The sequence below is a fragment of the Amphiprion ocellaris genome, chromosome 7, assembly GCF_022539595.1.
Source record: "Amphiprion ocellaris isolate individual 3 ecotype Okinawa chromosome 7, ASM2253959v1, whole genome shotgun sequence".
Taxonomy (NCBI): Eukaryota; Metazoa; Chordata; class Actinopteri; family Pomacentridae; genus Amphiprion; species Amphiprion ocellaris.
In genome coordinates, this window is record NC_072772.1 from 13569813 (window position 1) to 13594631 (window position 24819).

Here is a 24819-nt window from a genome sequence, read left to right on the forward strand (position 1 = left end):
TTCTGCTCTTTCTTGTTATTTATTTGCCGACATACTGTTTGTACTGATGCCAGTAGTGTGTGTCTGCAAACTAATATCAGCTAATATATCAGTTTAGCCAATTTATCAGCCTAACTCTGGTAAATAATAATAATGAAAAGCTGGCATCAAGTCAAATCAAATGTGGGCACAGTTGTCTTTGTACGCTCTGTACATTCACTTCTGAATAATATTCTTGCAGTGTCATTTAAAACCTTCTAAGTCCTTTGTGATTCAGTTAGCATTGATATGTCATCTTCACAGTTGGAATAGTTCATATTACAGGAAACAGTGATATGTTCTTTGAGCCTATGATATTACTTTTGTGCTGCTCTTCCTCTGCTGCCATTGGCTGCTTAGTCATTATATGCTGGCTCAGCCACATGTTTGTCACTCATCAACAGATCACATTTCGCATTTTAAACCCCAAAACGTACTCATACACTCAAGATGCTTTCTATAAAAGTGTACTTAGTCGCATGAGTGGTTTGAAAAAGGGAGACCATTACTGTACTCATATTCACTAGCACCATTATGTCCATAGTTAAGTGTTTGGGTGTGCGCTTGTGTATAATTACACATTTCTTGTTATTTTTTTATACGCACATTAGTTTTTTATACATATTGAAAGCAAATTTTATTTCATCTGTGTTTGTGTATCCATGCATGATGCGTTGTGTGCACTCTGCTTGCATGCAGGGTGTGCAGTTGTGTGATGTGTGTGTGGTGTGTGTGTGTTGAGACGTTAGAACTCTTGAGTGCATTTCTGCCTCATTTAAATCCGTCAATACCTCAATTAGAAGGCGACGTGGGGCTCAAGGGAAGAGCAGTCTGCATGTTTCTCTGCTTTATTTGCACTCTCCGTCTGTCTTTGTTTCTCACACATCCAGCAATGAGAGAAAGATTAAAAAGATAAATAACACATTATTTGTTTCACTTTAAACCCTTGTTCATTTGCTGGCAGCTGTTTGTGCCATCCAAGTGTCTAAATCTGCTATTACTGCCAACAAAGCATATATTTATTTGCCATTTTAGATCAGTTTTTAGCTTCACTGAATCACAGCGCTAACAAAACTGTTGAAATCTAACGATTATCGAATAAAACATCATATTTTAAAGTCTTTATATTTCATGTTGGTAGTACTCTTAATAAATCAGAACATCAGAATCCTGTTACGTGTCAGTTGTACTTGTATAATACCAAAGTTTTAGTTTATGAAATGTCACATAAAAACCGAAAAATTCTCATCATGTACAATTTACCATTCTAGATCTTTTTAAAAGTGAATTTTTCTCAACTGAACTCTCTCTCTTCACTGAACCTCTTCTCCAAGAATGAAATTATTGTGGCAGCAACTGTTTTTGAATTTTTTTCCAGTAAAAAGAGCTCATATCGTGGTGTCTGTTTAATTACCCTCACCTCAACCAAAAATAACAGTGCGCAAGTGAATATTCAACAGTGTGTTTGTCTGATTATACTTAAGCTGCAACATCCTGTGCTGTGTAGCTTGCATGCAGCTTTAGGCTAAATCTTTTCGTCTGAGTATGTACCAAAGTAAAAGTATGTACCAACTACTTTTTACGGATTTCACATGTTAAGACAAGTCACATAGAAACATGGAAACAGCCAGCTAGAAATAGGAAACTGCTTCGTTTTCAAGACCACTGCACATAATACATAGTTTGTAAAATTACAAAAGGAAATATTCTAAATTTGCCACAGTTATCATTGTAAAATATTGACAAACTTTAAAAATGTTGGTGTTTTTGCTTGAAATGTGACTGGAACTATTAAAGGACCTGTGTGTAGGATTTACTGGCATCTAGTGGTGATGTTACAGAATGCAACCAACCGAGTACCCCTCCCAGGTGTGTAGGAGAACCTATGGTGACTGCCGCCTTAAGGTAAAAACACAAAAGATCATTTCTGGACTCGAGGTTTGAGTTTTCTGTTCTGGGCTACTGCAGAAATACAGCAGTGCAACATGGAGAGCTCTGTAGAAAAAAAAAGCTCCCTGTGTAGATATTAAGGGTCATTCTAAGCTAATGAAAACACTATGATTGTTAGTGTTCACATGATTATATGCTAATGAAAACATAATTCTGAAAAGTTTATTGCATTTCTGCTAATACATTCCCCTAAATCCCAAACCCTGGTTCTTTAATCACCCGTCAAATAGTTGTTTGGGTCATAATTGTCTCTGAGATGCAATGACAATTTCACCACCAAAGTAAGTTTGTCACTAATTTCAAAAGTGCCAGTTTTTGTACAAAGGATGTTGTGTGAAGCTGTAGTTGTTTTAAACAGTGCTTGTGGTTTTATTATACAGCATTTATCTTTGTAGGAGTGATTCCTCCTCCACACAGCTCACTGACAGGAAGTCAGACACAATGAGAGGAACCTGACAATGTGGTCAAAGGATCTGAAAGGGTTCACCTCTTTGTATTTTTGTCTTTTATCCTTAACCCCTCTATACCTCCCTCTCTTCCTTTCTGCACTTTGCTGTCTTTGTTCCCTCTCTTTCCCTCCCCTCTCTACCCCTTCAGCTCTCCCTTTCTCCCTTGTCTCCCCTCTTCCCACTCGCACTTTCTCCTTTGCCCGTCCGTGTTTTATTACCAGGCCCCTGTAATATTGCTGGATATTAAAAAATATACATCAACTGAGCAATTACAGGCTATCAAAAAGAATAGGTTTAGCCCGGGGCCCTGCAAGTGCTGCACGGTAGATGCATAGAGATGAGATGAGGAGGAAGCGAGTGAGAAGCCTTACCTTAGCTCGGGCCACTGAAGCACAACCGAGATCAGTGAAGATTGTAGGACATTTTCGGCACCGGATTGTACTTCACATGTTTCATTCACACATCTACACACAAATACAAGGTCAAAGAACAGCTGAAATATCTCCAAGTGCACCGAGATGCATTCGTATATCCATATTCATATACAGGAACATACTGTACACACACCTACGCAGACAAGCGTGTGCTCATACATACAAATATAAATGATGAATATTGTGGTGCGCTGTAGGATTTCCCACAGAAGCATTAAAACACACATGCACACACACAGACAGTCTTTTCTTCTGTCATTGTGTGCCCTTTCTAGAATTCTTTCAATGAGCAAACATGTTCCTCGCTGATGTTAACTTCCTCTGCCAAAGCCTCAGATTTAGATGGAGAAAATAGGCCCTGTTAAGGAGCAATAACATTTAGAGAAGGGGCTGAGGAGACTCTGTTAATAGGACTCACTTAAAATTCATAGTTGCTATGCAAAATAAATCAGCGGTTTCCTGCACGGGGGCAGTGGGTAAGGGAATGATGGTGCACGGAGCGAGGAAGAGGGAGGGGCTGCAAGTGAATAAGAGATGAGGTTTAAACGTTGGCGGTCCCAAGTCTGACACACACAAAAGCCCACAGACCTACGTGCACATCCATGCACGCACACACAAACATATGCATGTAGCACCCCTTTTTTGATTTTCGTTGGCAGCTTCAAAGAAGGAACTGTACTGTGAGAAGAAAGACAGAACCGTGTTGAAGGAGTCTGTGTGTGTGTGTGTGTGTGTTTATGTTACTGTACGTGGTGTATGTGTTTGAATGTGTGTGTGCTCGTTAACTCACTAGATTTGAATTTACAGCTTACAAACTAAAGACCAAGTAATATAGTGCTACGGCTGATATTATTGTTAGATATTAACTTATCGCAGCTATACTGGAGTCAGTGTACGCACATTTTACAGACCGATTTAAGGTAATTTAACAACATTGTTGCCATTGAATAGTTTTCTGCTAGATTGCAAGTTGTCTTAGCTATGCTACTGGTTGGTCTATTGGTTGGCAGGTTGGTCACCTACTTTTGTGATAGTGGGGAAGAACATTTGTAGTTTTCACTGAAATGTTTCTACCACTATTGGATTGATTGCCCCGACACTTGGCATACACATACACACATCCCTCAGTGCAAATTGGAGCAAACTTGGTAACACCTTAACGTTAAATCTAGTGGCGTCATCAACATTTTTCATTTGTCCAACACTTTGATCATGTAGCTGTAAAATCTAAAGACATTCAAACTGGTTGCACATTGGTGAATGTTGTGTCTGGTGCCAGTTTGAAAATGTTAGCAAAATACCCTGCTTTATACCTGCTAAACGTCAATATTTTAACATTGATATCATTAGCACACTAACAAGCTCATGCTACCGTTTAGCTCACAGAAAAGCCTGACATATTTGAAATTGGTATGGCTGTAGTATGTGTCCGATGTAGTTACATATATATGCAACGCTGAATGATAAATAACCGCTGAGAAGAACACAATCTGCAGCATTTGTCAGCCTGAGTGAGGTTTAACACATCAGGGTATTTCAAACGCCATCAGGCAAATTGCCATTCACACAAGTACAGTATAATAAATGATTAATTATAATTTCAAGTGCTTTAATTGACTTGTGATTGTCTAACCTTCCTGGCATTCCAAGTGCAATCAAGCCGTACCAGACCAGAGCCTGTTTGAAGGCAAAACAAATGATTGCAAAGTTATCTACAAATGCTGTTTGACCTAGGGGAATACTGTGTGTGTGGGGAGGCTTGTGTCTATTTCTACACTGTGCTTTCTGTTGTGTTTTTGGGTCGTTGCTTCTGTTCTAGTTTGTGTACATGCGTCCCCTATTTTATTTATTTTTTTCCTCGTCAGTGTGTACAGATAGATATTGTGCATGTGTGCAAGGCCAGCATCTCTCTATTTGTCTTTATCTTTTTGCATTTCTGAATGTGAATGGGTGTGTGCGCCTTTATTCTTGCACGTCTGTGTATGTTTGAAAGCGTGTGTGCATGTGTGAGACAACAGCACGGCCAGCGGACTTGTCTGCTGTGTATGAATAATCAAAGTGGTTTCTCTCATCATTAAATCATCGCTGTCCTGGTGGGAGCCTGAGGAGGGAGATGGAGTGAGAGAGTGAAGGAGAGAGCGAGGGATCATAGTTAGCGCTGCAGGGGTACATGCTCGCTCTCTCTCCTCCATCGTGTACTGTGGCTGAGATGTGTCATGAGCATGAGTCTTTTCTGCTCTCTGTGCTCGCCCACTTAGCTCCCCCAGACACAGCCGCTCGCATACGCACACATTCATACATATGCACGCCCAGTAAAACGCTCATGCACACAGACACTTTATTCAGGAGTGTACAGACATTCGCACCCTGACTCAAGCACACATGTTGCAGGCCTGCGACCACTGCTGCACAGGTATCTGCCACATGTAGCTGCCATTGCTGTTCCATTCAGTGACACAGTGTTCACTGCTGCATGTTTACTCTGCAGATGCCATATAAACAAATATCATATTCTAAGGAGTGGTCTGTGTAACGTAGAACAAGGCAGAAAAACAGCAACAATTTTGGTAGCTAATTGACTGTCTAAACATCCTCAAGTCAATAACTTTATATCAGCATTGGCCAACTTTGCTATATGTAGGCTATTGTGATGGAAACAGACTATATATAAAGATGGACGAACCTTCTGTGACGTCACTCATAGCTTTCATGAAGAGCAGTTTGGTGGCTCCAGCTGTTGCCTTCTTGACTCTTTCTAACTCTTTGCTAATCCATGGGCCATGCAAACATCTCTAGGTGATAGGCTAGACGGTTCCCCTCCTGTCACTCAAAGCAACCACGCCCCATAAGTATGCATAGCTTTAAGTCTTTGTACAATTTAAACATGTGACTTGTATAAAGTCACCCCACCCTGTAGTAATTAGCTGTAGAGATCAAAACTCTTAATCTTTCCAGGCTGTAAACATCAACTCACTATTTCGCATAGAATTATTAAGACTGCAGTCACCTTTGTAGCATCTTTCAGCTCATTTTGGTTACAACCCACATGCACATTAATCAATTAGCCAGAGAGCATAGTGGGGATTGTAAGGGATAGACATTTTTCTAAATGTTTGCTGAAAATCAAACTTGATCCAAAAAGAGCCTGAATATCAGGCTCATATTCAACAGAAATGAATGCCTTTGTTGGTCTGTACCTGCAAGATGTATGTATAAGCTACTGTTTACTTTCCACTATGTTCTATTGTCTAATTAAAAAAAAAAAAAAAAAAAACTTTAATGAGCCCGTATAATACTTTTTGGAGGTTCAATTTTCTTTAGTATGTTATAGGTTTCATTGGGCCATCTGACCAATCGAGGCAGACTGTGCTTTTTGGAGTGGAGCCTTAAAGAGATGGGAGCTAAAACTGAGCTTTTTAAAAGAAAGAGATGCTACAACAATGTACAATATGAGAAAAATAAAATGTTTTTAACATAAAAGCAAGTAATTATATTCTAGTAGATGCCAAAATATAATATATAACCTGTAGTTGTGTGTAATATGGGCACTTTAAATTATTGAAATAGAATAAAATAAGAGAAATAATATAAAACCCTGTTGCTGTAGCGGCCTCGTAATTTCACTTTATTCTGCCTTGTAAGGAGAACATTATTGCATTTGTTGATATTGAAATATGTGTTCCAAAACTGGCTGCTTTTGAGAGTGTTTAATTTTCTGACCATCTGAAATTGCATCTATTCTGCTTCTTTAGTTTCATTGTACAATAAATGGCTTTCTACCCAAAACAAATAACAGAAGTGCAGTGGGACACTGCATCAACTTTAAAGGTTTACAATAGTTGCAATTCTTGCATGAAGCTTTGAAAGGATTTCAGTGATAATTTTCACTGACAAATTTGGATGGACTTTGACTCACTCAGATTGTCTGAAGATTAAAAGTCATATACATCTAGAAGCAATCAGGTCATTCGAATTGTTTTGCCCACGTTACAAGATATGTATTAATGACTGAGATAAAGTTCATATTGGTGAAGATTAGGATGTTCATTCAATCTGCACAGACTGCTGAAGTTATTATAGCGTAATCCAGTTCAGGAGTTTCACACCTTAGGGATCCTTATAGCGTGAATAGCATCTGAAAGTCTCTCAGTGTTACGATCAGGAGACAGCTTCATGCAAGTAGAGAGAAAAGACAGAATGACAGAAAGTGTGAGTATGAGAACAGTGTGAGTGTGGGTGAGAGACATTTGCAACAGATACTCATTCTGCAGAGCGACACACACTCACACACAGGCTAGATGTGTTGCTAATGAGCCTGGTGTGCGGTTACGGCGCACAGCCAGACCGGCTCCACACTCAGACCGATGGGAGTTCAGTCAGGAGTCACCGCTTTTTTCTCCATTCCTCTGCCTCATCTTCAGAAAGCAGCACGTTAGTGTTCGCTGTCGTTATCAAAGCAGGTGCAGGCTTACCTGAAGGGCTCCTTTTCAGTCTCTAAGTATTGCAGGAGACAGCTAGACTCAAACATGAGTTCATGATGGTCCCTGGAGGGTTTAAGTGGTTGTCATAATTGTCGGAGAAAAAGAGAAACAGAGTTTTCTCAGCGTAAGACAAGAAATACCATACGATGTGCTGTGTTTTACAAAATTAGATTTTGGGGAAAAGAATGTGCCAATTATACTAAAACATATGGCAATGTGAAAGAACTTATTTCCAAAGTGATTCTTCTTCTTTAATAGCACATATGTGTTTAACATGCTTGATAACTATATTTTAAGTAATGTCATTTTCTTTTCATTTTCACTCATTCTCACCTTTCCCTCTCCTCCCTGCCTCTTCTTGTCATCTCCCTCCAGTCCCTGCCATGATCACCTCCTACCCCAACACCACTCTGGCCACGCAGGGCGAGGAGAAGAGGATGAGCTGCATAGCTCATGGAGAGAAGCCCATCATGGTGCGCTGGGAGAAAGAAGAGCGCATCATCAACCCTGAGACCAGCCGATATGTGGTCACCGTCAAAGAGGTGGCTGACGAAGTCATCTCTACACTGGTGGTGAGTGCTCGGTTTCACTGTAAATCGAGCGCATGTCTGAATCTTTTGGGAGTGCATGAACTTTCAGTCATTTTTTATCTGTACAGACAGATGGAAAGCAGAGAGGGAGAAAGAGTCGGGGAAGCAGGGCAGAGATAATTCAGCCGAGAACATATTCACATAATATTAAAACCCTAAAGTACAGTATGAAATATTAAAGAGGTACCCTCCAGTTCAATTTAATGGTGGTTAAAACACAGTATGAAGGAGTACATATTTAATGCAGTAAATTCCAGGATTACATGCCAAGAGATAATCGAGTAGTTAAGTGTTTCTCGTGGTTCAGGACAGAGGTTTTTCCTCTGTCTCTACTTTATCTTAAAGCACAGAATGAAAATATCAAAGTTGAGTGCACGGTCCATCCCCACTTTTTTAAATACCAGTATTTTAGATTCCTATCAAACAGATCTACTCTGCCCACCTGACAGCCTTGAATTTGTTGTATTTCTCTGCAGATTATGCCTACTGTTCGTGAGGATTCAGGGTTCTTCTCCTGTCATGCCATCAACTCCTTCGGCGAGGACCGAGGCATCATACAGCTGACAGTGCAAGGTAAGCTTTGTGTCTCCTCAGACTCAACTCAGATGATTATTTAGTGGATGTGTTTAGAAGAAAACTTGCTGTTACTTCATTTGGTTATTAATTTAATTGCTGCACTTCCCCCCTGCGGCATAGTAATCCTGGTATTTACTCTATGTCTCATTGGAGGAATCACAGATTAAAACCAATACACCGATCAGTTCTGCATGGCATGCAGTTCTATTTTACATCTGTCTCTCTTTCTTAGCTCTTTCTATTGTGTTCACATTCCCTCAGAACCGCCCGACCCTCCAGAGGTTGAGATCCGTGAGGTTAAAGATCGAACCATAGCTCTCCGTTGGACCATGGGCTTCGATGGCAACAGCCCCATCACAGGATATGATATCGAGTGCAAGAACAAATCAGGTAGATACAAAGAAAAAGTGAATTATGTGGCACATGAGGTAAAATGTGCAACAATTACACAGGAAATCTAGAAATAAGAAACTGGTAGTGTTGTTTCCACTGGTAACAGCCTCTTCACCTTCTCCCCTTCTTGTAGCTTCATGGCTATCAGCGCAGGTAACCAAAGATGTGTCACCGCAGCTCAACCAGGCCACTATCATTGACCTCCACCCTTCCTCCACTTATAACATCCGCATGGTTGCAAAGAACATTATTGGCAACAGCAACCCCAGCAACGAGCTCACCATCACTACTGATGAAGCAGGTTAGTGAGCTTCTCATGAGCAGGATTCTTTATTGGTCCTGTAAAAACTTTCCCACCATTACCTTTCATATGCGTTTGTAGCAGTTTTGCCGAGTCTGAGTGTAGATTAGCAACTCAAAAGTAGCATTGTATATTGATCACAACACTGAAATGTAAAATAATAAGTGGATGAAATCATTTTGGCGGGTTGTTTGGAAAGATATAGAGTCTGCCTCCTCTGGGCCAACAGACCTGTTGAGTCATCTTGCACATAATTATTTTATAGTTGTTTTAAATGGAGGCCATCATCTTTTATATATATGGGGAAACCGATCAGTTCACCGTTGCTTTTAGTCAGTCCCATCAGTGTTCACTTATCCTCTATTGCCCATAATGATTCCCCCACAGGCATTCCAGCACATTAAAATGGTCCATTTTATTGGATTCATTGCTAAAATAAAGCAATAAACTTCATGTATCATTCCTCACATTAATCAAGGTTAAAGTTGATGATGTTACAAGTTTTTTTAATTATTACTAAGTTGGGGTGAAAGCTGCAAGGAGCATAACTGAGCAAGAGGAAGAGGGAAAACACATTATCAGCTCAACAGCACCATCTAGTGAACATTAACAATCTTCATGGTGGATGATCTCTTCCATATTTTTCCTAATCAAGTAATGTTGAATGATATGCTTCATTTCCAGCTCCTGACGGCCCTCCACAAGATGTCACTCTGGAGCCCACCTCCCCACAGAGCATCAAAGTTTCCTGGAAGGTGAAACTTTAAGAATCATATTATCAGCTAAAGCACTGTTTCATACTAAATACTCCATAGCATAGATATCTTACATCATCATTAATTAAACACAACAGACACAGAAAAACACAAAGGTGATGGTTTTTATTTCATTTTGTGGCTAGTTTTGCCATATACAACAATGTGATGAAGATAGAAGCAGTATTTGGTCTGATAAACCTACAGTGGGTACGGAAAGTATTCAGACCCCTTTAAATTTTTCACTCTTTGTTTCATTGCAGCCATTTGCTAAAATCGAAAAAGTTAATTTTATTTCTCATTAATGTACACTCAGCACCCTATCTTGACAGAAAGAAACAGAAATGTTGACATTTTTGCAAATTTATTAAAAAAGAAAAACTGAAATATCACATGGTCATAAGTATTCAGACCCTTTACTGTGACACTCATTTAACTCACCTGCGGTCCATTTCTTCTGATCCTCCTTGAGATTGTTCTACTTCTTCATTGGAGTCCAGCTGTGTTTAATTAAACTGATTGGACTTGATTAGGAAAGGCACACACCTGTCTATATAAGACCTTACAGCTCACAGTGCATGTCAGAGCAAATGAGAATCATGAGGTCGAAGGAACTGCCCAAGGAGCTCAGAGACAGAATTGTGGCAAGGCACAGATCTGGCCAAGGTTACAAAAGAATTTCTGCAGCACTCAAGGTTCCTAAGAGCACAGTGGCCTCCATAATCCTTAAATGGAAGAAGTTTGGGACGACCAGAGCTCTTCCTAGACCTGGCCGTCCAGCCAAACTGAGCAATCGTGGGAGAAGAGCCTTGGCGAGAGAGGTAAAGAAGAACCCAAAGATCACCGTGGCTGAGCTCCAGAGATGCAGCAGGGAGATGGGAGAAAGTTCCACAAAGTCAACTATCACTGCAGCCCTCCACCAGTCGGGCCTTTATGGCAGAGTGGCCCGACGGAAGCCTCTCCTCAGTGCAAGACATATGAAAGCCCACATAGAGTTTGCCAAAAAACACATGAAGGACTCCCAGACTATGAGAAATAAGATTCTCTGGTCTGATGAGACCATGACTGAACTTTTTGGTGTTAATTCTAAGCGGTATGTGTGGAGAAAACCAGGCACTGCTCATCACCTGCCCAATACCATCCCAACAGTGAAACATGGTGGTGGCAGCATCATGCTATGGGGGTGTTTTTCAGCTGCAGGGACAGGACGACTGGTTGCAATTGAAGGAAAGATGAATGCGGTCAAGTACAGAGATATCCTGGAAGAAAACCTCTTCCAGAGTGCTCTGGACCTCAGACTGGGCCGAAGGTTCACCTTCCAACAAGACAATGACCCTAAGCACACAGCTAAAATAACAAAGGAGTGGCTTCGGAACAACTCTGTGACCATTCTTAACTGGCCCAGCCAGAGCCCTGACCTAAACCCAATTGAGCATCTCTGGAGAGATCTGAAAATGGCTGTCCACCAACGTTCACCATCCAACCTGACAGAACTGGAGAGGATCTGCAAGGAAGAATGGCAGAGGATCCCCAAATCCAGGTGTGAAAAACTTGTTGCGTCATTCCCAAGAAGACTCATGGCTGTACTAGCTCAAAAGGGTGCTTCTACTCAATACTGAGCAAAGGGTCTGAATACTTATGACCGTGTGATATTTCAGTTTTTCTTTTTTAATAAATTTGCAAAAATTTCTACATTTCTGTTTTTTTCTGGCAAGATAGGGTGCTGAGTGTACATTAATGAGAAATAAAATGAACTTTTTTGATTTTAGCAAATGGCTGCAATGAAACAAAGAGTGAAAAATTTAAAGGGGTCTGAATACTTTCCGTACCCACTGTACATTCTGGAGCTGGAGCTACAGATGACAATAGATGTTGCTGTGGTTTTTTTGTTGTATTGCTTTTTGTTTTTATTTTTAGATTTTTTTGGTCCCCAGAAAGGGTAGCAACCACATAGTGGAAAATAGAGCCATGGGTCTAAGGTGTAATAAAGCAGACAGATATATAGCATTAAAGACAAAGGCTAGAAATTTAAACTTTGAAATTGTTTGTAGGATACTTTTCATCCTTGCTTCCATTTTTTTAAAAACATTTTGGTAGTTTGACAATGACACGTGATCATGGTTTACGATAAATGTATAAAACTGAAGGTGAAGGTCAATAGAATTTTAAACGCTAAAGATAATCAATGATCAAGGTATACAACCTTATGGATTTATCCAATTTTCAGCATTTAAATGGTTTAGGTAAAACTATAGTCCTCTGACCTTGTTTCCTGTCTTCACTTTGCAGCCGCCCCAGAAGCACCTTCAGAACGGTGTGATCCGTGGCTACCAGGTGGGCTACAGGGAGTACAGCCCTGGTGGGAGCCATCAGTTTACTATTATCAGCGTGGACACCACAGGAGACACCACAGAGAGCATCGTGCTGGACAACCTGAAGAAATTCACTCAGTACAGCGTGGTGGTGCAGGCTGCAAATAGAGCAGGCACTGGGCCGTCCTCACAGCAGGTGGTCACCAAGACTCTGGAGGACGGTGAGCAGCGGTAGCTCTTATGTTATATATCCATGCTGAATATCTCTCATTTAGTAGTATAGCAGTGTATTTATATTGTCAAGTCAAATCGAGTCAATTATGTTTTTATAAGCACATTTAAAAACAGCAGGAGTTGACTCAAAGTTCCCTTCAGTTGAATTTACAATGCAAGTATATGAAGAGTACAAGCTGAAAACATGACTTTCAGAAAACATAAAATATGGCAACCACATAAACATAGCTAAGGTAACACTGACGTGAAACAGACGAAGGCTGAATTAAAATAAAAGACACATGAAGCAAAATAAAAGCGGTACAGTCAACAACAGAATTAAACACAATAGAGAGAGGAGTTTTTAAGAAGATGACCCAAGTGGTCTGGAGGCAAAATATGGAACTAGCAGATTAGTAATGTTTTGTGCAGCTTGTCTATTAAACAACTTTACAAACAAATGGAATAATTTTGAAATCAAGTCACTGGAAAACAAAGCAAATTAACCAAAACAGGAGTGACATCTTTTATTTGTTTTAGTTAAAAGTCCAGAAGCTGCATTTTAAACCATCTGATGTTAAAAAAACTGTACAATATTCCCTCACCCTCAGATACAGAGAGTTACATTTGTCCAGATATGATCCAAATATGGATAATTGATTTCAGGTCCAAATAAGATTAAAAATTGGCTTCATTTATTTATGGTTGCAAGTCAATACACACTGATTCACTACACTGCTGATTTTTTTATTAAGAGTTAAAGAAGAGTCCAGTAAGACAGCAAGATGTTTAACCAAGTGCATTAATTTGCCAAATTAAATGACTTCAGTTTTGTTTTCATTTAGCAGACAAAAGTTCATTGCTATCCAGTATTTGATGTTTCTCAGACAGTCAGAGGGATTCAGACACTGTCAAACGGAACAGAAGGATAAATTGTATTTGTGTTTGTAGATCAGGTGTAGATAAGGTTTTTATTTTGAGCTGGATGACCCTATCCACTCTCACATAGTCCTTTTAGATGCAGTCTCAGAAAAGGCTAAATATATTCATGTGAAAACGTTTCCATCTGCTGGACAGTTTCTGTACTACAGTACATCATATAAATACATGCTATCTTCGGTGCCGATAGCTCTGACATGACTTGGACTTGTACATTGATTTGACAAAATACAAAGCACTACATTGTATTTTTTATTGTACATTGCACAAAGAATACTATCCTTTATTCATAATTAAATAATTCATGGGTTTAATGGGTTGTTATTAGAATTATTTCTTCAACTACGATCAGCTGCCTCATTAGAATGCCAAATGTTTCAAACATACTCACTGAACATTACTAGTATGTGATGCAGTGACTTTAACATTATTTGGACAGTAATATATCTATTTTTTTCACTGTTTTTTTAGATCTTTTCAGTCGTAATAATAATCATAGGATGCTGTTGTCATTATTTGTGAAATATTAATCAAATAAAACAGTCAACCATCTGAGAATTAAACGTCACTTTTCACTGAAGTTGCTTCCAGCAATTGTAAATGGAGCTTTTTAAATAAAGAAAATCATTTTAACATATTTTTAAATATTGTTAAAATATAGTTGGCTAATGTGTGAAAAGGATTCACATATTCAAAGAGAGGTTATTGACCTAATATTTTGTGTCAGCAGTTATTTGTGTGACTCATTTTGGGTACTCTGTGAATTGCCTACATGAGGGTACTCGGCCTGGTATTGCCACTAAAAAACCTTCCATTAAGCCTCCACTCCAATACCTTTTCTCCTCTCTTGACTCTGGTAGTACCGTCTCGACCTCCTGAAAATGTCCTGGCAGTGGCCAAGTCTCCAGAGGTCATCTCGCTCTCCTGGATGCCTCTGCCCAGAGAGGCTCTCAATGGAAACCTGCAGGGCTACAGGGTCATCTACTGGGCAAACCTTCCTGATGGAGGTAATAACACTCACACAGACACACATACAGAGACACTTATGGAATTTGGTGATGAAAGCAGCTAAGTTGTGATTCAGGATAAAATTTTAAGCCACTCGATTTGTCTTGAATGTGGTCTCTGTTTCATAGTTGTTGCTTGTTCATTCAACCACTAGGGGAAGCTGTGGTTTTGTCATGTTTTAATATGCTGCTGTGTGGTGTAATTTGTATAAATGGAGCTGTTGTGTTTATATGTTTTTTGTTGTCGTTTTGAGTTAGTGGGATTATAAACAGTGATTTCCTTACAAATAACCAGCTGTAAGGGGTAATAATTGCTCATCCATCACTTCATATACTGCATATTTGAATCACTGTGTTCAAGGTTTATAATAGAAAACTCGAGTATCATCTTTGTCCAGGTTTTTAAGTAATTTTCAACAACCTATCTGCACTCACTATATTGATTTTTGATATCTGAAGGCGTTAGGAATACATAATTTTTAAGATTATTTACATATTTGGACAATCTAATTTTCAAACCACATTATGGTTTGGGATGACTGTTTTCAAATGCTGGAACATAATGGAAAATGCAAAATCTGTATTGCACAGAAGAGAATATTTCTTTTGCCTTTGAATGTATAGCAGTGTAGCAGTGATCCAACCCGCAGTCTGGCTGGTCTTCATCAATAATTCACAATGCAATAACTCCAGTCAGCCCTATTGCTTCAGCTCTGAGTGACAGGATATAAAGATAGTGGAGGAGAGGACATGAGAGCAAAAAATCCAAGCAAAAAAAGAGACATTTAATACCAAAATGCCTGTTATGTTGAGATACAATTCTTCATTATGCAGGAGAGCGCTCACCACATTATTAACACTTTCTCAGTTGGTTCACTCAGCAGATTGGCTCAAATTTCAGCTTTCATCACAGGAAAACTGGGATATTTTGATAGGTTTTCAATGCTTATTTAAATGTTGTTGTTAGTAGTCATAGTAATCCCACTAAGCTGCACTGTACTGCTACAGTGTGTACCAGTTTTAACACCCAGGCTTATTAACAAATCTCCTTTTCTGTGTCAGAACTGGGAGAAATAAGAAATGTGACCACCAGTCAGCCGTCTCTGGAGCTGGATGGGTTGGAGAAGTACACAAACTACAGCATCCAGGTCTTAGCCTTCACAAATGCTGGAGATGGTGTCCGCAGCGAACAGATCTACGTCCGCACAAAAGAGGATGGTATGGGAAACATTACCAGATATCACAAGTTGGACATATTGGATGAATACAGCACACTAAAGCCAAGACTATGTGGTGCTGTGTTCTCTTCCTCCATAGTTCCTGGTCCTCCAGCAGGAGTGAAGGCCGCAGCCTCCAGCAGCTCTGTAGTGTTTGTGTCTTGGCTGCCTCCACTCAAACTCAACGGCATCATCAGGAAATACATCGTCTTCTGCTCCAACCTGCATCCGATGGTAATAGCATTTGTATACCACAAGATTTATGCGATTGTTTACTACGCAAAAAATAAAACAGCTTCATTCCTGCTCCGTGGGATGTTGCTTCAGCCCAGTGATACATTAATCTTTTCCTTTCTCTGTGGTTTACAGGTGATGAGTGAGTTTGAGGCGTCTCCAGATGCATACTTCTACAGGATCCCAAACTTGGCTCGGAACAGACAGTACAGCATCTGGGTGGTGGCTGTGACTGCTGCAGGTCATGGCAACAACAGTGAGAAGATCACAGTGGAGCCTCTGGCCAAAGGTACAACTTCAGAACTAAATAGTAATTTTTTTCGTCATCTGTTGGATAGTGTGTTTCCTGAGTATTGCCTTCTAGGTGAGATGAAACATTCTCTTTTCATTATACGAAGGCAACTAAACTAACTGCTTGTGCTGCTTTTAGCTCCAGCCAGGATCCTGACATTCAATGGGACAGTCACCACTCCTTGGATGAAGGACATCGTTTTACCATGCAAGGCTGTTGGAGATCCTCCTCCTACCATCAAGTGGCTCAAGGGAAAGTAAGTCGCACACAAACAGTTGCGTAGTTCTGCAGATAGCACACAAAACTTTCAGGGATATCATGACAGTGTAGCAGCTATTCACCTTGGCCTGTAGTGATTAGTTTCCTGTCTTTCTTCAGCACCAATGGGACTCCTACGCCTGTCCTGGTGGATGGTCGTCGTAGCGTACATGGCAACGGCAGCTTCATCATCCGCACAGTGAAGGCAGAGGATTCTGGGAACTACAGCTGTGTTGCCAGCAATAACTGGGGGTCAGATGAGATTACGCTCAACCTGCAGGTCCAAGGCAAGTCGTCATAGCAGCAGATGTACTTCACTGATCACACCCTCTTACTGAAATATCATAAGTGATACTCGGTCTCTGTAAAACTATGCTACAGAAGTCTTCATTTATTACTACTATTACCAAGCCATACCCCAAAATGTTCACATTGAGAATACTGCACTGCTGTTTTCTCAAACAAGGTCGTACACCATTTTGCCCCTTCATGCATCCCTATTCCACCTTTAGGCCACTCAAATCATCCAGCCAAGGTGCCTCATTTAGACACTGTTCCCTCCTCTGTTAAGGTCCCACCCCATTGGAACAGTCTCCTCCCCCTCGTTTAGATCAGTTGAATCTGTGAATGGTTTTAAACAACTTCTTGAAAACACATATTTACTCACTTGCTTTTCCTGGAACAGGGCTCTAATTTATTTTTATGGATTTTCCTTCATACCTATGTTGTTTATTTTAACCTATATTTGTATTCTGTGAAAATTGTGCTCACTTTCTTACTTATTTTAGGACAAGGCCCTGATTATTGTGTGTTTATACCAAACTAAATATCTGTCTTACCTTAGATGCATTGTTTATCCTGCTGTTTTCTACCTCCATTCCAGACAAATCAGTTCTCCCCAAAACTATTAAAATTACATATAAGTGCTATTATTATTTTTTATTGGGTTAAATGTTGAAACGAGGAACACAGCCAGTTTAATTTGTAGCTTATATGTCTTTGAAACTTGGATCGGCTACTAGATTAAATAATATTTCTCCAAGTTTCTGCTTTCAGCACAGCCAACAGTTTAATGCTAGTCTGAGCGAACCTCGGCAAGGAGATATGACGGAGTATAACAGAAGTACTAAGTGTGCAATGACCTTTTTGTTTGTCCTCCTATCCACAGTCCCTCCTGACCAGCCACGCCTCACAGTTACCAAGACGACCACCACATCAATCACATTGTCATGGATACCTGGAGACAATGGAGGGAGCTCCATCAGAGGTGAGGGTTTCACAGCAAAGTGGACGGTTTCATCATGGCTGATTGTGATGTACACACCCACAAACAAGCTTCAACTAGATGCATCATCTGTTGTACGAAACCAATCACCTCCCTTCAGCTGTTTGTGATAGCCAATGTCACCTCCTCCTTCACTCTGGTCTAACACTCCTGTTCTTGTGCTTGTGTCTCATTATCTGCCGGTACAGCGCAATACTCAAGTCCTAAAAGGTAGATTAAAAAGCAGGAGGGAAGATTAGGTCTGTTTAAGTGAAAGATTAAAGCGCTCCATCTTAAAGAAAGCGCAATCACAGTGAGACTATTTGTGATTTATCATTGCTCCTAATCGTCGGGCTCCTGTCTTCAGAGCTGTAGTCGCTGTAGAAGCTGTCTATGATGCCTTCTCTGTGATATTTGTTTTGCCTCCCTGCTCACACAATCAGCCATCACCAAAATACACACACCTGAGCTTCCCACTGTCTATTTGTAGCCGTGCTCTAGGGACACCAGTGATGGCTGGATTGTCACACTGTCCCCAGACTCTCAACACAGCTTCTGAATGAACTGTTAATGAATTATTTAGTTTTTATTCACAGTTGTTTCACTGGCAGAGTTGGTCCTGTGGAGGTAAAAAAAGAAAACAACTTAACATGGACCAGATTTCTGTAAAACAGTTGTGTTGTAGTGTTGACTGACATCTGTGCAGAGACCTCTATGTCTGTCATAGTTCCTTGTTATCTGCTCAGTCATAGTATTTTTAGGGAAACTTTGGGGAAAAAAAACAATTACAGAAGATCCCATATAACCTGTCTGAGCAACATTGTGGATTGCGACAGCTACAGGGTCTAATTAAGTTACTCTTTTCACACATCACACAACTATCAACTAAAAGCCACAATTAATTAATCTATAGATACATTTGTGTCAGTTATAATCATAAATTACATCTATATAGAGATTTTTGGTAATAATACACTTGTAAACTTAAAGGAAAGATAACAGACTCATTCTGATTTATTTTGCCCCAAATGTACAGACTCCCATGTTCTTCTTCACTCATACCTCGTTCTTCTCCCGCCAGGTTACATCCTGCAGTACTCAGAAGACAACAGTGAGCAGTGGGGCAGTTTTCCCATCAGCCCCAGTGAGCGATCATATCGTCTGGAGAACCTGAAATGCGGCACGTGGTACAAATTCACCCTGACGGCCCAGAACGCAGTGGGGCCAGGGCGCATCAGTGAGATCATTGAAGCTAAGACCCATGGGAAAGGTAACCAGGGAGCTGAATTAGTTTCCTACTTTTCAGTTTTGAGCCTCAGAATCTGCCAAAATGCTGGGGCCTGGAATCAGTCAAAGCAAATCTGCTGGGTACTCATGCTCACATATCTACTGTATATTACAGTTGGTCTCTAATAACTCTAAATGGATAAGAGGATGAACTTAGATAAGGGAATATTTTCTTGCTAAGGCAAGACTTCATTTCAGTTGATTAAAAAAAAAAACTCAACCCAAAATTCCTCCAAAACTTACTTCGTGCTTCAGTGACTTTACTTGTAATTACTTGTAAAAGTTATAATTTTGGTGCCAGCCAGTTATCTTGAACTTTGACACAATCATGTATGAGATGTCTGTGTTCTCCTCAGAACCCCAATTTGCCAAAGAACATGAACTCTTCACCAGCATCAACTCCACCAGGGCCAGGCTCAACCTGGTCGGCTGGAACAACGGCGGCTGTCCAATCACCTCCTTCATACTGGAGTACCGAGCCGTGGACTCCGCCACCTGGACCACAGCCCAGCGCACTTCGCTGACCAAGAGCTACATCCTGTACGACTTGCAAGAGGCGACCTGGTATGAACTGCAGATGAAGGTCACCAACAGCGCCGGTTCAGCAGAAAAGAGGACCACCTTTGCCACTCTCAATGCTGACGGAAGTGAGTTTGGATTAATCAGCTTGCCTGAACATTTATTGAGGATCCTTTGATAAGGAGAGAATAGAGCCATCAGTTGAAACTCAGGGATATAAGAACATGTCAGAATGTAGTAGGATGTCCCACTAAACTGACAAGATACAAAAGAAGTTAGTTTAGTTTACAGATGATACCACGAAATGGCAAGATATCAGATATGGTGGACACTCTTGTTTTGTCTTCTTTTGGTGTTCTTTAATATCATCTCTCATCAAGTTTTAGGTCCTTTTGGACATTTTTAGCTCTCAAAAAGTTTTGAATTGAAGCACAACTATTTTTCACATCACCACACGACAACAGAGGATTACATAAAAGAAAAACAATTAGACTGAACCTAAGACTAGAATAGCAATCCATTATTTTAACTATTAACAACAATAATAATATGATTATATAGTACTTTTCCAGAAACCCATAAGCAGATTAAGAATGTTTGCAAAGAGCAACAATTATTACATAACATGTTAAAGGACAATCAATATGAATAATACATAAACATACAAAAAAATAAACTCAGAAACAGCTCATTATAAAATGAGCAATATATAAGTTACTACGAAAGACCATTCTGTGAAAGTAAGATTTAAGATGAAATTTAAAATGTTATTAGGTCTAATGCTAAGTGGATGGCTGTTCCTGAGGCAGGGGGCCAATACAGCACAATCTCAATCCTTTGTTTTTAAATAGGACTCTGAAACTGCTGAGAAATAAGGAGTTTAGTTATAAACTCTGGTGCTGTTAACTGTATCACTGTTACCGCATGAAGTGACATTCTGCAGTGCAGTATGTGTTTTAGGATTATTTGTGAATCTAACTGTTTTGTCAGCCTTTGAACAAACTGACAGGTATCCTGACAGTTCTGTTGAGTAGGAGAATGGGGATGGTCTTCAGATTCTCCACAGGCCATGATGTAGCTCTATTTGCCTTCGGCTACAGATTGTGTCAGTCATACACAAAGCAAGTGTATAATCTGCGAGGAGCTAGCGAGCGCCCTGTGCTGCACTCTAGATTGTAATTCATTTCTTTTGAAGAGTTTTGCTGAGATGTGTAAGCTGCCTGTCAGGATGTAATGTGTGCATGTGTGTATGTGTGGGCAGGAAAAGCTGTGTGGATGCTATTGTCAGTTTGACAGCCAGTCTATAGCTCAGCTCAGCTGCTGAGCATCAGCCCTGGAGACTAACAGCACGTATTCAGTCCTTTACAAACCTGGTGCCCCAACCACAGTCAACTGCAGACTGTTCTACAGTATTTTAACTGTCAAATTAAGGAAACGGGCATTAGGAAACTTTCACAGATTTTAAGTTAATTGGAAATGTATTTTCTGTGCTTAAGAAAGTAACAAAGCAGAGTCAGTAAAGCTGCAGAGGGTTTACATCACTGGCCAGTTGTTTTAGGTCTTTTTTGTTAAATTTTTTGTTTGTTGTCCTCATGTCTTCTTGGAGTTTTTTTCTAATTCTAATTGTAGCATTGCTTCTGACAGTGCATGCATTTTTATCTGTATATGTTATGTGTTGGCCCTTATTACAATCAACCCAGATAGGATCCAGACAGCTGCAACTCTGTTCAGACAAGTGATGGATGACAACAGTATCAATAATAATATATGTAAAGCTCAAGGAAGAGGCTAATAAAGGACCTATATTACTTGTGTTTGAGGGATTCTTACCTTTAAAAGTCAGCACTTAAAACGCATGCTTATGGAAAATCAGTAATCAAAGCTTAATTCTTAAGCATTTTTTCATCCCAATGATCCTCTCTGTGTTGAGTAAAACATAATCTTCTTCCACCTGTTGCTGGCAGGAAAACATCAACAAGCTAAGTGGTGCAGCTTTAAACAAATGTTTCACATGAACAGCAATGAAAATCAACATTAACCCCTTGACGCCTATTGTTGCAAATTCGCAACATACCACTTTCATTCAGACTGCAGCTGAGATAGCGTATCCATTCCCCCAGTGTCGGTTTGTGCATATTCAATACATACCTCAGAACCTTTTGCAAGCACTGGTTTCTGGTAGGACCGGTTGGAGTGGGACCTAATTATTATATATCTGTTATTATTATTATTATTATTATATATCTGTTCTATGTGTAATGGACAAATTATCAATCTCCACTCATTTTAGCATCACCTGGAAAGCAAAAACACGCAAACAAATAAATTCAGACATTAAGGGGTTAAGAACGAGGATGTCACATCCCATCTACCAAAAAGACTAAAAAGTTAAGTAGCAGCCTTCCAGGAGGAGATTAAGATTCAGACCTTTTGTGTTTGAGCTTTAATTACTCTATTTTCTTCCAGGTACCATCCCTCCCCTGCTGAAGACAGGAGATCCCATCTCAGACAACATGTCAGGCAGCGGAGGTCTGAAGATGGTGGTGACCATCACCTCTATTCTTGTGGTTGCTGTGCTGGTTTTTATTATGCTTATGGTGCTAAAGAGAAGAAGGAGAGAGCAGAGGCTCAAGAGACTCAGAGGTGGGTTGTAAAGTAAATGATATTATTAGATTGTGTATGAAGTTCAACTCATTAAGTAAAAATGCAGTTTATCTGAAACATAAAAAGAAGACTGCAGATTTTTTTGTCCCTAAACACATTTGCATAGACTGGAACACACGTCTATTTTATAAGCCGAGCATTTCTTTGTGTAAACATTCTCACCAACACACCCGTAAGCACACAGACAGAAGAAAAGCACTACATTCAGAAAGCTATGTAATAAAAATGTTTTGATGCTCAAGTGCATCTGAACCAATTACACTGTGTTAAACACAAAGTTTGCTTTTATAATCAAGAAACGTCAGTCATCCTCTCTGTGTGTATTTTCCAACACTAACATGCTTTCGTGGCTTTTTCTAAGAGGAATTGTCAGTGATTGTGCTGTATTTTCACTGCTGTGGCTTATCAACTTCGACGGTACTATTATGGTTTTAACTGCCTCTTTGCTGACTTCACAGATGCCAAAAGCCTGGCAGAAATGCTGATGAGGTATGTATTCTTAATTTTAATTTATGCCCGCTGCCTTCCTTTAAGCAGGGGACATAAATCACTGTATGGCCTAGAGTTACAGTGCCTATCAGTAAAAATCAACTATATTGCATTGTTGCTGTCCCTCTTGCCTTTTTACAGCGACTTATCAACTTAAATGGAATTGAATTAGCATTTCTGCGATACAGTGCAAAATCACACAGCTGAAAAGTAATGAATTTTTCTCATTAATCTGCTCAGTAAAAACACGCGGACGCCAGACACAGTGAACAAGCAGCAGCAGACACTAAGAATGCACATCGACATCCCCAGAGCCCAGCTGCTCATCGAGGAGAGGGACACCATGGAGACAATCGGTAAGATACTCAAAGTGAAAACATTGTGTTTATCGGTCACCATAAGCTCAATGCTTATGGCTCACTTTGTGCTTTCACTTCTCTCTTAGATGACAGGTCCACTGTGCTGCTAACAGACAATGACTTTGGAGAGACCAACAAGCAGAAGTCGTCCACGGTGACGCACACAGTCCACTACCAGTCTCTGTCCCAGGCCACCGGGCCACTGGTGGACGTGTCCGATGCTAGGCCTGGAACCAGTGAGTCCCACCACCGTCAGTGCTCCACATTTATTTCTTCTACTACTAATACTATTACTACTGCTGTTTTTGTGTTACTAACAATAATATTGTGTTGAACAACTGTCTTGTGGCTAAAGTGGTGATTTTGTTATATTTGCTTGGCTCTGCATCTATAAATCTTACACTGCTAATTCCCCTCCTGAATCTGCAAATACATTCTTGTAGATGTCACTTTAAAAGAAATTTTCCTCAGCACCATAAAATGCAAACACTACTAATAGCATTTTATTGCTCATTCATCTGAATCCCCTGCAAAGAAAATAGCTTTTCCACTGTGTCTTAGTTCAACTGTAGACAGTCTTCAAACAGTCTGAGTCGCCTTTCAGCAGTGAGATTACAGAGGAACAGCAGCCGTGCTACACAGCGTCCGGCGGGCTTCTGGTGTTTGAGCTCCACTGAAGCAGAACTGATGAAGAGTAGTGATCTCCATGCCTCCTCTTGACACGTTTTCATCTGATTGCCCGGCTCCAACTGGCCGGTTGGGTCTGAGTGCATTTGCAGACGTGGACACACACATTTAGTGATGCACTTAAATGATTTTGTGCAGACAGCTGGCCAATACATATTCAGACAGCATGACTTATTTTGACTTTTATTGCGCTTTCAGTAGTGATAGACACACAGTTCATTCTGTGCTAATTAAATGGGCTAAATTTCAAATTCTATTGCTAATTTTAGAATTAAGTTGCAGTTCTGTAAATACAGAAGCAAAAGTTTTAGTTCCATGATCTTCTAAATATCAAAACTTGCCTATTTTTATTCATTTACTGTTTAAACACAACGCTTTTTAGGTTGGATTGATAACTGTCGGCATGGCATAATGTAAACTAGAAACAATTGGAGGGTGTATCATCTGGCGAGGCCTGTGCATTACATACATGTTTCAGTTTTAACAAAAGTGGTCCAGATCCACACCAAAATTTGACAGGTTCTTGCTGCACTGACGGTCCACGTCTCCACCAAGTAACAAACAGACAACAATACCGGCACTGATTTCACACACCTCCACCTCGGCTCTCACTTTGGCAGAGAAACAGGTATAAAGATATAAAATGCACAGAGCAATATCACATCTGAGTGAATACACACATGCATACACAAACGTGGACAGAAGCCCAACATTCATCATAGTCACACACACACATAAGCATTTACACACAAGCAAACAGTCACATGATTGGTTCATTTAACCTGACCACTGGGGCATGAACCCAGACTGCTGACTCAGCCCTTTTTTACTCCCCGCTGATGGCCAAACACCTCCATCATTTCATCCTTCCATCCCCGCTGATAGAATTACTCTCTGACCTACTACAATTACCTGCACTATTCTTCTCCGCACAGATCCAATCCAGGCCTCATTGTGCTTTGGCCCAGCAGTGCACAGAGCAGCAGCCTGTCTTGGTCGGGCTGAATGTGACCCTATTTGTGTGTTCGTATGGGGACAGTCAGAGTTTGTGATTGATAGTAATGTACAGTGTTCACAGAGGGGATAAATTGCGGATTTGTATCACGACACGGCAGGGATCACATACATTGC

General features: G+C 40.2%; 1 protein-coding gene across 2 annotated transcripts in view; it reads left to right on the top strand.

Moving 5' to 3' along the window:
- dscamb (Down syndrome cell adhesion molecule b) overlaps nt 1-24819 on the top strand; it is a 131275-nt gene that overhangs the window by 95984 nt on the left and 10472 nt on the right. Inside the window, exons 12-30 of one of the 2 annotated variants that reach the window (XM_023299561.3) lie at nt 7708-7904; nt 8399-8495; nt 8760-8888; nt 9025-9192; nt 9877-9947; nt 12237-12480; nt 14272-14418; nt 15481-15636; nt 15736-15869; nt 16005-16158; nt 16300-16417; nt 16540-16706; nt 17588-17686; nt 18765-18953; nt 19327-19617; nt 21956-22132; nt 22612-22642; nt 22883-22998; nt 23088-23252. In XM_023299561.3, coding sequence (XP_023155329.1) covers nt 7708-7904; nt 8399-8495; nt 8760-8888; nt 9025-9192; nt 9877-9947; nt 12237-12480; nt 14272-14418; nt 15481-15636; nt 15736-15869; nt 16005-16158; nt 16300-16417; nt 16540-16706; nt 17588-17686; nt 18765-18953; nt 19327-19617; nt 21956-22132; nt 22612-22642; nt 22883-22998; nt 23088-23252 — 2850 coding nt within the window. The remainder of the gene's footprint in view (nt 1-7707; nt 7905-8398; nt 8496-8759; nt 8889-9024; nt 9193-9876; nt 9948-12236; nt 12481-14271; nt 14419-15480; nt 15637-15735; nt 15870-16004; nt 16159-16299; nt 16418-16539; nt 16707-17587; nt 17687-18764; nt 18954-19326; nt 19618-21955; nt 22133-22611; nt 22643-22882; nt 22999-23087; nt 23253-24819) is intronic. The other variant, XM_023299562.3, reaches the window with a different exon arrangement.